This window comes from Crotalus tigris, unplaced genomic scaffold (assembly GCF_016545835.1).
Source record: "Crotalus tigris isolate CLP2741 ecotype Arizona unplaced genomic scaffold, ASM1654583v1 scf7180000017551.9496454, whole genome shotgun sequence".
Taxonomy (NCBI): Eukaryota; Metazoa; Chordata; class Lepidosauria; order Squamata; family Viperidae; genus Crotalus; species Crotalus tigris.
Window position 1 is genome coordinate 8,329,501 of NW_024096469.1, and position 13,931 is coordinate 8,343,431.

Below are 13,931 nucleotides of genomic sequence, written 5' to 3' on the forward strand. Positions count from 1 at the left end.
AAACTAGAGTCTCCCGATGTTTCTGAACTATATCTCCCAGCCAGGATCCCAATTTATTGGCCATGTGGGCAGGATCTGCTAGGAATTGTAATCCAGCTCCTCACCCAGACTATATAACTGCTACACTGAGGATCCATTTGTATTCTACATTATGAATCCCATGAGCTTCTCTTTCCTCCGCAAATAATTGTGGGCCACCTGTTTTCTTTGAACACACCAGCTTCTTTCTGGTGGCTTCAGGTTGATCTTGCTCCATGGAAAGTGCCTTTTGCCTGGCAAACATCCGTCCTGCATTTACACGGGATTGAGCCTAATTCAACAGAACCTTTTCTAAGTGGACACATACAGGATTGCACAGACATTCAGGCCAACTGCTTTCTTGTCATGAAAATATAGGACCAAAAAAACCCTGACATTCTGTAGACTCCCCAAAACAGAGGAAAAAATAAAATCAAATGAAATGATGCCAGCACCAAAATAAAATAATGTGATTGTTCTAGGAACATTCTATTCTGCTGTCCATGTAGCTTTCACAAATAGGGGTACAGTATAAATTTTGCCTTGGTGAATGATTCTGAAGAGGGTCCATCTAAGGACCCCAAAAACAGTCTTCAAATCCCTATCAGTGAGCTGGCAAATATGGACTATTCTCCCCCCCCTCCTTTTTTATTTTTAGGTGCTTTATGCAGTATTCCCTCTGCTAGTGTCTTTAGCGAAGAAAATCTGTGTGGCCCAAAAGAGCAGAAATTACGAAGAGGCAAATTGCTTGTGTGGATAGCATTGACTATCCTTCAGATAAGCTGTGTCTCTTAAAGAGAAAGTAAGCTGCTTGTTATTTTAAGAGAGAAGACTGTAGGATCTGAAATCTGTTCTCTTTGGCCAAAGGCCAGCCAGTCTGGACAATCTTCAAACACAATTTCTCTGCAGCTGAGCCACACTCTGCAAATGACTGCTTCTTGAGGAACAGCTGATGCAACGCCCCCTCCAGTCTCCCTGAGCCAGGAAAGATCAGAAATGTAATTTGTAATTGGCTGGAAGCGCCTCCCCCACATCACTCTGTAATCTCAGCCTGGATCTAGATTCCTCCATGGTGGAACAGCCTGCCTGCCCTGAGAGTAAGGTAGACCCACAATAGTTACTTGTGAACAAAGATTGGGAGAGCAGCAGCTTGTCCTGAATAGATGCCAGATGTTCTGGAGGAAGCAATGCTTTGTATGTGGGTGCAATAAATATATCAATAACAGGTGACGTTTTGCTGGGGGTGGGAGGGGGAGAATAATCTGGTAATAGTTTGAGGAGACCTGGAAATAAATTACAGGTTCCTCCTCCTCCTTACATGAGGTAGAAGAGCTAGAACTGGTAGAAGAGCTAGAATTCTAACTGGGAGGTGGAACTCTACTTTCATATGGCTTGAATTTATGGAAGAACAAGCTGGAGCTGCAACAGAATGTGGCTTTCTAGAATAATTTTATGACTGTTGCCCCCCCCCCAAGAGTCATTGGCTTGAGATGGGCGGCTATGCTTATTGACAGATTGAGCAAATAATAAGTATATAAATTCCTGACTGCGGTCAACCTGCTTAGTCTTCTTTCAAGATGAGCCATCCCATTCCTCCTTTCTTCTGCCAGTCAGCCATTATTCCTATCCACTGAATGTATTCAGTCCTCATGAAGATATGTGGGAATGGAGTTCCAGGATTTTTCTATTGCTATTGGACATGGAGTGCTTCCACAAATGTCAGAATCCTCTCCAGCCTTCTGAAATGTTTTTTCTGGTCACGGGTGATGCTACTTTGGCGCATATGTATCCACGCTCCTCAGTATTTATCAGAAGTACTGTGGATGAATTTTTGTACATTGCCTGTCTTAAAATAGAAGAGTATTATTATTATTATTACACTATTATTATTATTAAGGAATCCATAAAAATAAGATTGACACGAACATGTATATTTTGATCAGAAGAATCTTTAGTACCAGCTTATGTCTTGAAGGTACGCACTCTACATTCTTTAGCTGTTTTTGTATTTTTGTTCCAAACTTCATGGGCTGTTAAACTGTGTTTCCTGCATCTAAACTTGGATCTGGGGCATGCTGCCACTGCCATAAAAATTTCTTCCAAGAGTCCCAATAGTGGATCTTAACTAGTTATAATCTACAGGCGAGCAGATTTTTATGGTCCAGAGCTGGTATAAGTACCCTGTAACTCTCCTACATTCCAAGAATGTGAAGCATGACAAGGTGATACCCAAATTCTCAAAGAAGAGATTCATACTGATAACTGTCACAGTGGAGAGTTATATTGTTTTCCTGCCAAGATAACTTTTCTGAGAAAGCAGCTTACCTTCGTTTCAATAAGAGGAGGGAATATTCTCGGGACATGCCCATGGCAACTGTGACCTGCATTCCAATCCCACCACTTGACCTAAGGCCAAAGTCTCCCAGCGTGTTTGGCTACACTCTAACTTGTTTGGAATAATGGTGGCTGTAGTCCAATAGATTTGTGGGTGAGTGATCAAGGAAGAGTGAGGTGGACAGCAGCTATTTACAGCTGTGTGTGTGTGTGTGTGTGTGTGTGTGTGTGTGTGTGTGTGTTGCTTTCTGCATGACACAAAGCAGTTTTATTCATCAGTCCATGTCCTGGATACTCTTCCATGCATTTAAGCTCAGCTGGAGAAAGGAAACATTGAGATAGTTTGTCACTGAAATTTGGCAATTAGGCCAAAGGCATTTTCCAGGCAAAGTCATTGTTTAAAGATTCATAGTGTTGCTTGTTTTGTGGAGATATGATGTTTCTTTGGCTGTGGTGGGAACTATGTAGTGATCTTTGTTCTGTTTGTGTCATCCCTGCATTCCACTTTGTTTTGTTGTCCTTGTCAATACAGATCACTTGTGTCCTGAAACAGTTCGGTCTAAAACTATGCCTTGCTTTCTCTCTACAGGAATCCTTTTGCCAACGTCCAGCTCAAACCAACCGTGACAAATGATCGCTCAGCTCCTCTCATCAGCTGATCCAGAAATGTTGAGTTACGGCGGGTACCTTGCACCTTTTGATTTCACTTTCACCCGTGTTGTATTTCTGTGAGGTCCTTGTACAGTTTACGTGTCTTTCCCTCCAACTCTGTTTTGATAGTTAAATGGCATTTAAATGGCATGCTGGTGTGCTTTTCCTTTTGCTTATTAGAAATAGAAGAGAAGCTTGACCCTTGGAAAGCGATGAGTTTTGAAAGGGATGCTACACTGCTATATTGACTGGAGACCTAGATAGATCAGAAAGCAGCCCCTGCCTTCTTTGCCTTTGCAGCTATACGCAAAATGAGCCTTGCAGTCTTGCAGTGTCTTATGTTTGCCCGTTAAAATTTCTCCTGGAAGTCCTTTTTCATCTTCTGTCAAAACGTATGGAATTGAACAGGACTTCAAGCTGTCAAGAGAAGCTTTGGGGCTGCCTAAGGCCGTCAGATAAAATGCATGATCCGGGTCCTGCTCACTCAACACCTGGAACTGACACGGACTTGAATCTTTGAAGCGCTTCCTGGTAGCTCCCTCCTTACCTTGTGTTGGACTTTTGCTGGATAAAAGTAAAGTAAAAGTTTTACTGAATCAATGTTTAGAAGAGCTGGGCTCCTCAAAGCAATTGTCTCAATTTGACACTTTAATTTTTATTAACGGTCTTTCTCTCCTAATGGTCCATCTCTCCTACAGCTATCCCGTTTGCCTGTGATGATCCTTAAGCGGCAAGGCCCACTGATGGCCAAGTTATTGTGCATACCCTTTCCAGCATATTAAGATGGTTGGGGAATGTTATGCAGGAAAGGAATATTTTCTGTGTGCAACTAGCACCATCTGTTGCTTGAGCATTTGTTTAATTTCTCTGTTGCTTTAAATAGACCAAGGAGGGACTTTTCCGTCCAGCCCTTATTAAAAAGCTAGTTTAGTCCTACCATGCCCAAACTCCCCTTGTTGTGCCTTCTTATTGACACACCTTGACTGGTGCAAGTGTGTCTTCTGCTGCCAAAACAAGTTAGTTTAGACAGCTTGACCTCCGTCTTGGTATTGGGTCCATGCTGTTTGAAAGATCCTTGTTCTATGACTAAGCCAATACTGTATTCCTATTTTTTAACTTTTCTTTTTAAGGTGCACTTGCCTTCTAAAGTAGATGTTAATTCAGTCGTGAATATGCTTTTTTGTTATGTTCTGTTCTACTGGCTTTCAAAGTCTGGTAAGATGCAACATAGACCATTCAGCTCGCTACGTGTATTTATGTAACCCAAGAATAATGAGTAGTTCCAGGAAACGGTAGTTATCAAAATGGAACTGGACTTACCCACAATTTGGAGTGCTCTTACTGTTTGAATTCCAGTTGTAGCACCAGAGTCTGGTAATAATGAAGAATGCAAACCCAATTCCTAAAATACATTTGACTTCAAATATGGAGTGATCGAGGCAAATTAGTAGTCAATTTTTAAGAGCTGTTTCTATGCCATTTACCCATTAAATTCTCATTGAACAAACCCTCGTGAATTATGCTGGATGCAAACTTCTCCTTATTCTACTTAATAGTAGCTCCCAGCTGACTGTACAAAATCTATATTGAGCTATATTTATAATCTATATTTTCCTCCCAAAGAGAAATGATGATAATAATGGTATTTTTTTTCCTCTAAAAATGGTGTGAACTTTGGCTAAATATTAAACAGCCCCTCTCATCTGATCCTTTGCATAATCTGAATTTATTTGCAGCTGCTTTGCTTTTTCCAGTGACTTTTAAAAAGCAGTCACAGCTGGCTCAAATATAATTTTACCAATCTTACCATTAAAATCATTCAAGTTCAAATTTGATCATAGTTAGCTTCTGTGCTCTCTGTTCTCAATTTCTGAAAAACATTAAGACTGGTTTCTATGATACACTTAGCCCAGAATTGTATTGCCTGGCTTAAGGTGTTGATTGAACCTAATCATTGTGGTTTATTCAATAAATCAAAGTTAAACTGTGGCTTAGCATGCTGTGTAGATCCTGTTTAAGTTTCCATGCAAGCTTGGAGACTTCTGTATTTTTCTATTAGTGAGCATTTCTATCACAACTTGTACATTTCCCTGTGGCTTATGATGCACACATATAAATATCTCAAAATCTATATTTTTATATAAAGAAATTTAGCTAAAAACCAGTTATAGAAAATCTGACAATTCAGACAGTTTAGATAAGGTTGCAGTCCTAAGGAAAATTGTGTAACAGGTGAAGCTCATTGGCCTTATTTTTGATCACATGTGCTACAACTGCTTTTTTTATTATGTCTTTCTTCTATTACAATCCTTTCTTGAAAATCATTTTTCCAGTTGTTGAATAATTTACTTTATGGTCTTTGTTCATATAAATATAATGAACATTCTCAGCCACACTGTACTGTTTTGAAAAATGGTTTTGTGTGTGTGTGTGTGTGTGTGTGTGTGTTGTATATACATTTTTAAAAAGTTAAACTTTGCCAAATTTTTGTCTTTAAGGAGGTTGATTTTTTTGTACCTTGCTTTGCTCCTGTCTTACACCAGTTCCTTTCTTATGTAATATTTTCAGCAATGCAGCCTTGCTGTGGAATTATTTAGATCTGTGTTTCTCAAGCTTGGCAAGTTGAAGTCCACACGTTTTAAAGTGGCTAAGGCTGAGAAACTTTGATTTAGATCAGGGGTCTTCAAACTTGGCCCTTTTATGACTGTGGACTTCAACTTCCAGAATTCTGGGAGGTGAAGTCCACAAGTCATAAAAGGGCCAAGTTTGTAGACCCCTGGTTTAGATAGTGTTACTTGATCTGCTTATGCTCTTCAAGAGTCTTTTTTGTTAGAGCTTGAAGATTAAAAGAGGTTTCTCCTGGGCAGTGGTGGTCTTATGGTGTTTTTGTGCTGCCTATACTTCGTTTCTTGGTTAACTAACCTTCCCAGAGGAATCATATTACAAGACTCTCTTGCCTTCATATCGATAGTGTGAAATTAAGGTTTGAAACCATCCATGCCTAACTCTTAATGATAAGGGTATGGTGTACACCTTCCAGTTAAAATTGGAATTGGAGTTGGGTGGGTTATCAATTCAAATAAATAAATAAAAATAAGCGGGGCAAGTTGGTATATGTGGTGGATCGTGGGAATAAGCAGACATAATTATAGTCACAGCCACAACCTATTTCATGGTATGGGAATGTATCCTGTGACTTTACTTGTGCTTCAAGAAAAGCAGCAGTTGACTAGTGAAGGTCTTATAGAGTACCTAGTTTGGACCCAATTGGAAACCATCATGACTAGCATTGGGAGGCTGGCTCTTAATAACAATGAAAGAATGGGCCAGTGGCCAGTGAAATACACACAACTAGGAATATTACCTTCTGAATGTTACCTTCTTCCCTCATTGCCCTGCTAAATGCTTAGCATGCATGCTAATGATAACCACAACAGTGAAGAGCATTCTAAGAACTGATGCTGTGGACCCTGCTATTAAAAGAAAGTATAGTGCAAGAGCTGTTTTATACTTAAAATGGTTTGGCGTCCTGCAGGGAAATTTGCCTTTAAAAATGCTACAGCAGTGTCTTTGAGAAGGGTTGCATTTTTAATCTTAACTCCCAAATGTGAAATAATGGACATCTTTCAATGCCTGATCAGTTAGCTATACGCTGGCATTACATTCATTTTAACAAGAGTTGACTCTTGGCATCAAAAGAAATTGTGGTAAGAAACTAGATAATCAAAGGGAGTGCTAAAAGAGCCTCCACACCAAACCCCAAATAGTAGATCCCAAGTGTCAGTGCCTAATTTACATAGCTGTAGGAAAGAATAGTAATTTCTTAGTTGCTGTCCCCATCTCCAAAAGTCCCCATGTAACTCCCATCCACTAGCTGTAATCCATGTTTTATTCCTACCCATTTGAGAAGTAGAGCTAGCCTTGGATGACCAAGTTCAATCAACCTAGTTTTGGTTTTAGTTTTTAAGCCTACTAAATATTTCTGAGAACATGCCTCCTTGAATTCTTGAAAAAAGCTAGCTTTTTCCCCACTGAACATTCTCACCTCTTGCGACATTGGCATCAACTGGAGAAAGAAAATAATTTATTTCTAATTCCGTCACCCCCATCCACAGAAGGAATACACTATTCGAGCTATGTGGCGATTTGGCTTTGAAAAAGTGATCACAGCTATTCCTGGGCCAAGTGTGTTGCCCCTCTTGGCAGCTGTTCCAAGATGTTTTCACAGCAGTAAACTGATCCCTGTTTTGCAGCACAAGTATAATAATGCAGGTACCAATATTCCTGAATCTCTCCAGTTTCTTTCTGTCCGGCAGTTACCTGAGGCATAGGAGCCTTTAAGAAAGGGGTTAGTTATTTTATATCCAAACCATGACTGAACTGTATTCGCTGTCTCTCAAGTTGTCTAGTGAATCAGTATCATCCGTAATTTCATTATTTCCTGCTGTCTTCAAAACACCGACGGAGGACAACAAGCAAAAGTTATGTTATTTTAAAAATGTTTTATTTTTATAGTTACTGGATCAATGGTATTTGACACACATGCTGGGAGCTGTATGGAACTCAGCACTGATAAAAAAATACAGCAATTATGACCCGTATCAATAAAATACACTGTAAATAGCCCACCCCTCTCTATTTCTCTCTGTTTCAAAGAAAATCATTAACCCAAAACATAGTTCTAGTCCTGACCTCATGCAGTCTCTCGGGTTGACAGCTGTCTGTTACTATAGACCATATACCTATAGGGGCAGCCTTTTCAAAGGTAACTAGATAAGGAAATGAAGGAGAGAACAAGCTGGGCTGTAGCTACTTACCATTTCCTGAACCTGCTCTTTTGTCATACTACTGGTTCTGTCTTTGAAAGTGGAGTATGGCAGTGGCAAGCTAGAAGCACACCGTGTAGCTGACAGATTTACATTTCATCTAATGTGGAGGAATGAGAACACACACAAAACACCAGCATTCAACTACCCAAAGCCAGCATCATCATTCTTGTATGTACCAATGTGGACCAATGCCATCTAATAGTTGCTGAAAATCCAGTCCAGTGCATGATATCTACACAGAATATTTTGGGAGGATGTGAGAACCAGTGAGATTGAGAGGTCCTAAGAATCTGGAAATACTCAACAGTAACCTGAATTTCCTGGGTAAAATTCTCCTTCTGCTTTGTCGACTACAAGGAGGAGCTGCTATTCTTTTCAATTCTCATTCTCCAAATATCACCCCATGGCAAAATAAGGACTAACAGTGCCCTTGCCATTAAATTTGTTATTTCCCCAAGAGGCTTCTCATTCATAAATAAAAGAATCTTGGAGGATAATTTATTTTTTTTCCAATGAATGTTGGATTTGTATTAAACAAGAGGTCAACAATCATATAGCTCTGTAGCTAAAATTACTTGATTTTCAACCACTTTTCCAAACTTTTGCTTCATGGTTAATAATGCAATAACGGACAGCATCCTTCAATTTAAAGAGTTTTTTTTAAAGAACTTTGCCTACTTGGTCTCTAGTCACTTGCACACACCTGTTTAGAGTAGTGCTTTGTAGTAAAAGTCTATCTTGTGGCAAGTTAAGATATGTCGCAAAAAGGGATGGAGGACTGTCACTTTGGGTTTTGAGATTTAAGTTCATCTACACTTTCCCATTTTTTCTTTTTTCTTTTTGGTCAAGTTTTTGATACCCCCCGGCCAGCTGGATGGGGAGTTGGGGGTCACCACAACATGAGGAACTGTATTAAAGGGTCGCGGCATTAGGAAGGTTGAGAACCACTGATCTACACCCAATGTACTTATTACTACCTTTCCCTAAAGCCATCTTGTACTCTAGTTTCTTGTACATCACAGTAGCAGAATACAGAATAAGAGTTGGAAGGAACCTTGGAGGTTTTCCAGTCCAACCCGCTGCTCAAAACAGGAGACCCTTTGCCATTCCAGACAAGTGTCTGTCCAGTCTCTTCTTAAAAGCCTTCAACGATGGAGAACCCACAAGTTCTGGAGATAAGCAGTTTCCATTGGTTAGTTGTTCTCAGATCACAGGGTATTTTGTAAACATAGGGTATTAAAGAACAGACCACAGGGTATTTTGCACACTTTGAAACAAATCTAAGTCCTGTACTTGTGTGAATCCTGCAAGTTGCATACCTATACTGTACTTTGCAAAATTCACTTTCATGTATTATAGAAAGTAAGATTGACATGTGGGCATCACATTTTTTTTTCCAGGCTCCACCACACTTGTATGGACCATAGTCTGACTATAGTTTTTTAGTTAAGAGCAATATTGTCCAAATGACAGCCCCCTGCTATACAGTGTGGCATCTCTCCCTCTTGAGTTCAGAAATGGGTGTTATTTAAACTCTAGGTCAGATTTCTCCTCCTGCCTCTCTCAAGTCTTTAGAGCTGGTTTTTTCAGACATTGGAACACTTCAAAAATAGAATCCCAGTCCTCCTTCCTCTCCATTACACTCATGAATTGGAGGTGAGATGTACAGCTTATTTTTTTGGGGGGGGGTGCTCCAGATATTGTGTGGCATATGATGTCAGCAGCAGGCGCACCAGGAGGACAGCAATGGGCCAGAACGGGTGAGTAAGCTGGCAGCAACCAGGGCCTCGCAGGGCACGATAGTGATTGGGATGAGGAACCAAAGGGGGTCCAGGGTTGGGAGGTTGGATCCATTTGCTCTGATGGAGCTTAGAAGGCTCCCAAGCAGGCGATGAGTGGGGTTGTCTGTAGCTTACAGAATGCAACACTTTTTAAATATTTTAAAGCGGGGATGGGGTGTATGGAACCTAGCAAATACTGTAGCATACCAGAGCATTCTGGGTCACTCCAGGAGAGATAATATTAGTCATGAGCATCCTAACCCACTTCCCCCTCCCAAGCTATCTTGGCTGCCTTGTTTGCCATCCACAAATTATTCCAGTTCAGCATTAATTAATGGCACTGCAGAGGGAAAAACCAGAGCTAAGAAATAATAGGCTGAGTATGCCAAAAGGGGAAACAACAACCCTCAGAACTATGAGGATTAGTGACACTTCTGCATTCCTCAGAGTATCAGAGAAGCCTAAGCTATACATGCTCCATAAATGTCTGCTTGATTTGAATATAATACAAACTGATTGTAAAGATGAGTTAATTGGCATGTTCAGAACATGCCCATTATTTCAAGGCAGAAATAGCCACTGGAAATCTTAACAAAGTTGCAACTGCTTTGTCTTCATTTTTATCAGGTATAGTGGAAGTATATTTAGTCTTATCCTTGCACCTACAAGGTAGCTTTTGATGTCCAAATGCAAGGCTAAGTTGGAATGACAGTATCTGTAAAGCCCTAGTATCCCTCACCTCTGGGGACAGAGGCATTTTCACTCGCTACATCCATCCAGATGGATATCAGTTACATTCCCCAAACACAGAATAGAGTTCTGCATTTGGCAATAACATTCTACTGGTTCGCCAGCTTTGTAAGATGAACTGGTGGGAAGTATGCAGAATTATGAGAATGATGTTCCCAAGTGCACAGGGTACACTCAGACTGCAGGGTTCTGGTACTAATCAATTGTTGCTACACACGGAAATATCTCAGGTAAGACCTCTTTTTAGATGCTCAACTCAATGTATGGAAAGCTGCACATTGTAGGCCAGTGTTCCCCAACCTTAGCTACTTTAAAGTGTGTGGACATCAACTCCCTAAAATCCCCAGCCAGCAATATTGGCTGGGGATTTCTGGAAGTTGAAGCCCACAAATCTTAAAGTTGCTAAGATTGGGGAACACTACTATGTAAAAAAAGGGATTTGCCTGTATCACTCATTTTTCTCTGACCACCAACAGCCCGAAGGAAGGAGAGTTTTAGTTGGGCTTGAATTCAGGTAGAGCACTCAACTTGATCCATTCCAAACAGAAGATCAGCTTTTCTTAAAACCAGTTTGAAGTTTCTGATGCATTCAGTAAAATGCCTGAAGGGAGAAAACGTAAACCACCCTTTGACTGGAATCCTACTTGATCAGCCTGGGCACATTCTGCAATATTTCACATCCACAAGGAAGAACATAGACATAAAGCTATATGGATAGGAGAACAAAAATGCAGCCTCCCCCTTTAGTCTTTTTAAAGTTGGGGGTAAAGTGCTTTTTATTTCAAGTTATTGCTAAAATGTTCATTCATTTTCAGGGAAAGTGCATTTTAGTGCAATTTTTCATCTATCCATCTATGAAAGTGAATGGCACGGTGCCCAACAGATTAGTGCAGCAGACAGCACATGTCAATGCCATTAAAAAAGTTGAAATTCACTTACACTTATGATGTTTGTAAAGTTCAAATAGAAATGGAAGAAACAGGAAAAAAGAGCCGGGGTGGGTGGGTTGTGACAGCATCATAGAGATGCTCCGTATAAAATGAGCAAGCAAAGATTCCTCCTATGGGTGGATCCAGCCTTTATTCCCCTGCCTATTAAGTCCCCAACTCTTCTTATTCCAGGCTCTGAAAACAGATCTGAGAATGCAAAGATGGAAGAAATCAATTATAATAAAATCTCCTTTTTTTATTTGTGAGAGCTTGGGAAAGAGACTTCCAATGGGACTAATCCCATTGGAAAATGCAGCTGACTGCATTTTTAACCAATTGAAGTACTATAGAGGGCAATATAAAAGCCGCTCAGTTAAGGATGGGATATCTGCAGTCTTTCAGATGCAGTTTGGGATTTATTACAAGCTCGATATTCCAAAGCACCTGTGGATTTTTCTAAACTAACTGGGGATGGAAAAGGAACTCTGGGTATATTGCAGAAAATCAAGAATTTCAAATTTCAAAATCAAATTCATTGGTTAATTTTTGTCTAGTTAAGAATTTCAGTGGCTACCTTATTTCTGACCATGGTATTTACCCCCACCCCATAAAAGTGGTAGATAGTGAGCTGTATGTTTCAAGAATTACCTTGGGGGTCAAATACATTTTTATTCATTAGTCCAATCCATTACCAAGAGGTCAAGATGCTATCTGTTCCTCATTCAACCTTTCCTAACCAAGCCAGGCTCTAGTCCTTGAATGCTCAAGAGAATTATATACCACCACTTTGGTTTGCAGAAGGATAGAGGTGGATGGGAAATGTAGACCACTACTTTCCATTTCCAGGCAGTGCCAACGTGCTTGGCACCCAACGACGGGAAAAAGTCGAGCTCCACTAAACCTATGTCATGGCATACATCCCAGCTCCCAAATTGGTTTGTGACAGCGAAGCATTTTGAAAGTGCATTCAGCCACAGAGGCCAATAAATAACACCTTCTCTAGAAAACGTCTATAGTTCATACACATTTCTTTCCAAAGCTATTGGACAGAAGGACTTGCTTGGACTGAAATTTTGGAATGCGCACAGTTCAGGTGAGAGAAATAATCCTATCTCTCCTTTGATGTTAGTGGGCAAAATGCAGATAACAAAACACACAGAGGTTCCTTTCAGCTTTCCCTGGCTTCTGGGTTCAGTAGCTGCTGGTGTGGGTTCTGGTGGCTCCAGTGTTGCTTCCTTCTCAAGTTGGCATCAAAAGCCCTTAAACAAAAAGGGAAAAAAAAAACAAGAAGGAACAGGAATGCTGTCTCTAACTCCAGCTCCATATTGAAGCCTGGCACAATATTTGTTTTCTCAAGCACTCTGGTTCAGGAGCTCTCCAAAAAAAAGCGCCCTCAACCCACAAGTAGGCCGTTGTGTTCTGATCACGCTAAGGAAATATATGGTAGTCCAAGGAAGGACAAGTGCTATTCATTTGGATTCACCAACCAGCAGCAGAAGAAATGAGACAATGGCATCTGTGTTGCCCACGGTGGGCTTCAGAAGAAGTGGAGCAAAAGGCCTATAGGTTTCCACCACCCAAGGAGGCTGTGAACAGATCCTGATAACCTTTCACACATCCAATACCACTCTGACCAAAGACAACAAACCTCACAGGAGGATCTTAGCAAAAAATGTCGGACATAGAAAGTATTCTGACTATTGGGGAAGAAAGCATAACTGACTGAAAGCATGCAGCATCTTAAAGATGTCTTGCTCCACTAAGTTTACACTTAGAACTGCACCTTATTAAAACACTTCGCCAGCTGCTTGGAACTGATGTGGGTAGTGGTGGCAGGAGAAAGGAAGCCAAAAAAAATCTGGCTGTCACTATCACCTCCTAGACCAGCGGTTCTCAACCTGTGGGTCGGGACCCCAATTGGGGTCGAACGACCATTTCACGGGGGTCGCCAAACAATGCAGTCTGCCATTTTTTCCCCCTTTTCCTTAGCTGTGCTACTCCCTTTTATTCTATTGGCTTTTGAAAGCCAATAGAATAGACTCTCTTGAATAGAGTCTAATTCTATTGGCTTTCAAAAGCCAATCGGAATTGTCCAGGCTGTCTCTGCCCTGCTGAGCCCGCCAAAAGTCCCATTCTGCAAACGGTGCTGCACCAGTTGAGTAGTCCTCGACTTACGACTGGTTGGGGGGTCGCGGCATTAAAAAGGTTGAGAACCACTGTCCTAGACGCTGCCTAATAGAGGGATGATGAATCATTGCCTCTAGCATTGCTATGGTTACGTATACTATGAAAATGAAAGCTGGGCTCATGAACCAGACTCAGGTATCAGTACCAGTGCCAAGCTTGCCACTTGTAGTCAAAACATACTCCAAACTGGAAGCGCAATGAAGCACAATGCAGGGACATTCTGCAGCTTTGTATTGTCTCTTCCTTCCTGTTTCCTCTGACTCCGTGAGGAAATAGCCCAGTAGCTACCAGTTGCCTTTTGCTCTTCTCTGTTCACCGCCCCCCCCCCATTTCCAAAGCCAGTGACTGGTCTATAGTCCCCCAAAGCCACAACTCCTAAGTGCAACATGCCTCTGACTCATTTCCATTTTACCCCACAGTCTAAATTGCATGATTATCCTAAATCTTGAACC

General features: G+C 41.0%; 1 protein-coding gene across 2 annotated transcripts in view; it reads left to right on the forward strand.

Annotated features, from left to right (window-relative positions):
- The window catches only part of BAIAP2 (BAR/IMD domain containing adaptor protein 2), a 175,499-nt gene extending 167,534 nt beyond the window's left edge, over positions 1–7,965 (forward strand). For both annotated transcript variants that reach the window (XM_039346168.1, XM_039346186.1), the window contains one exon: positions 2,942–7,965. In XM_039346168.1, the coding sequence (XP_039202102.1) occupies positions 2,942–3,011 (70 nt within the window). In that variant the 3' untranslated portion in view covers positions 3,012–7,965. The remainder of the gene's footprint in view (positions 1–2,941) is intronic.
- Positions 7,966–13,931: the final 5,966 nt, after the last annotated feature.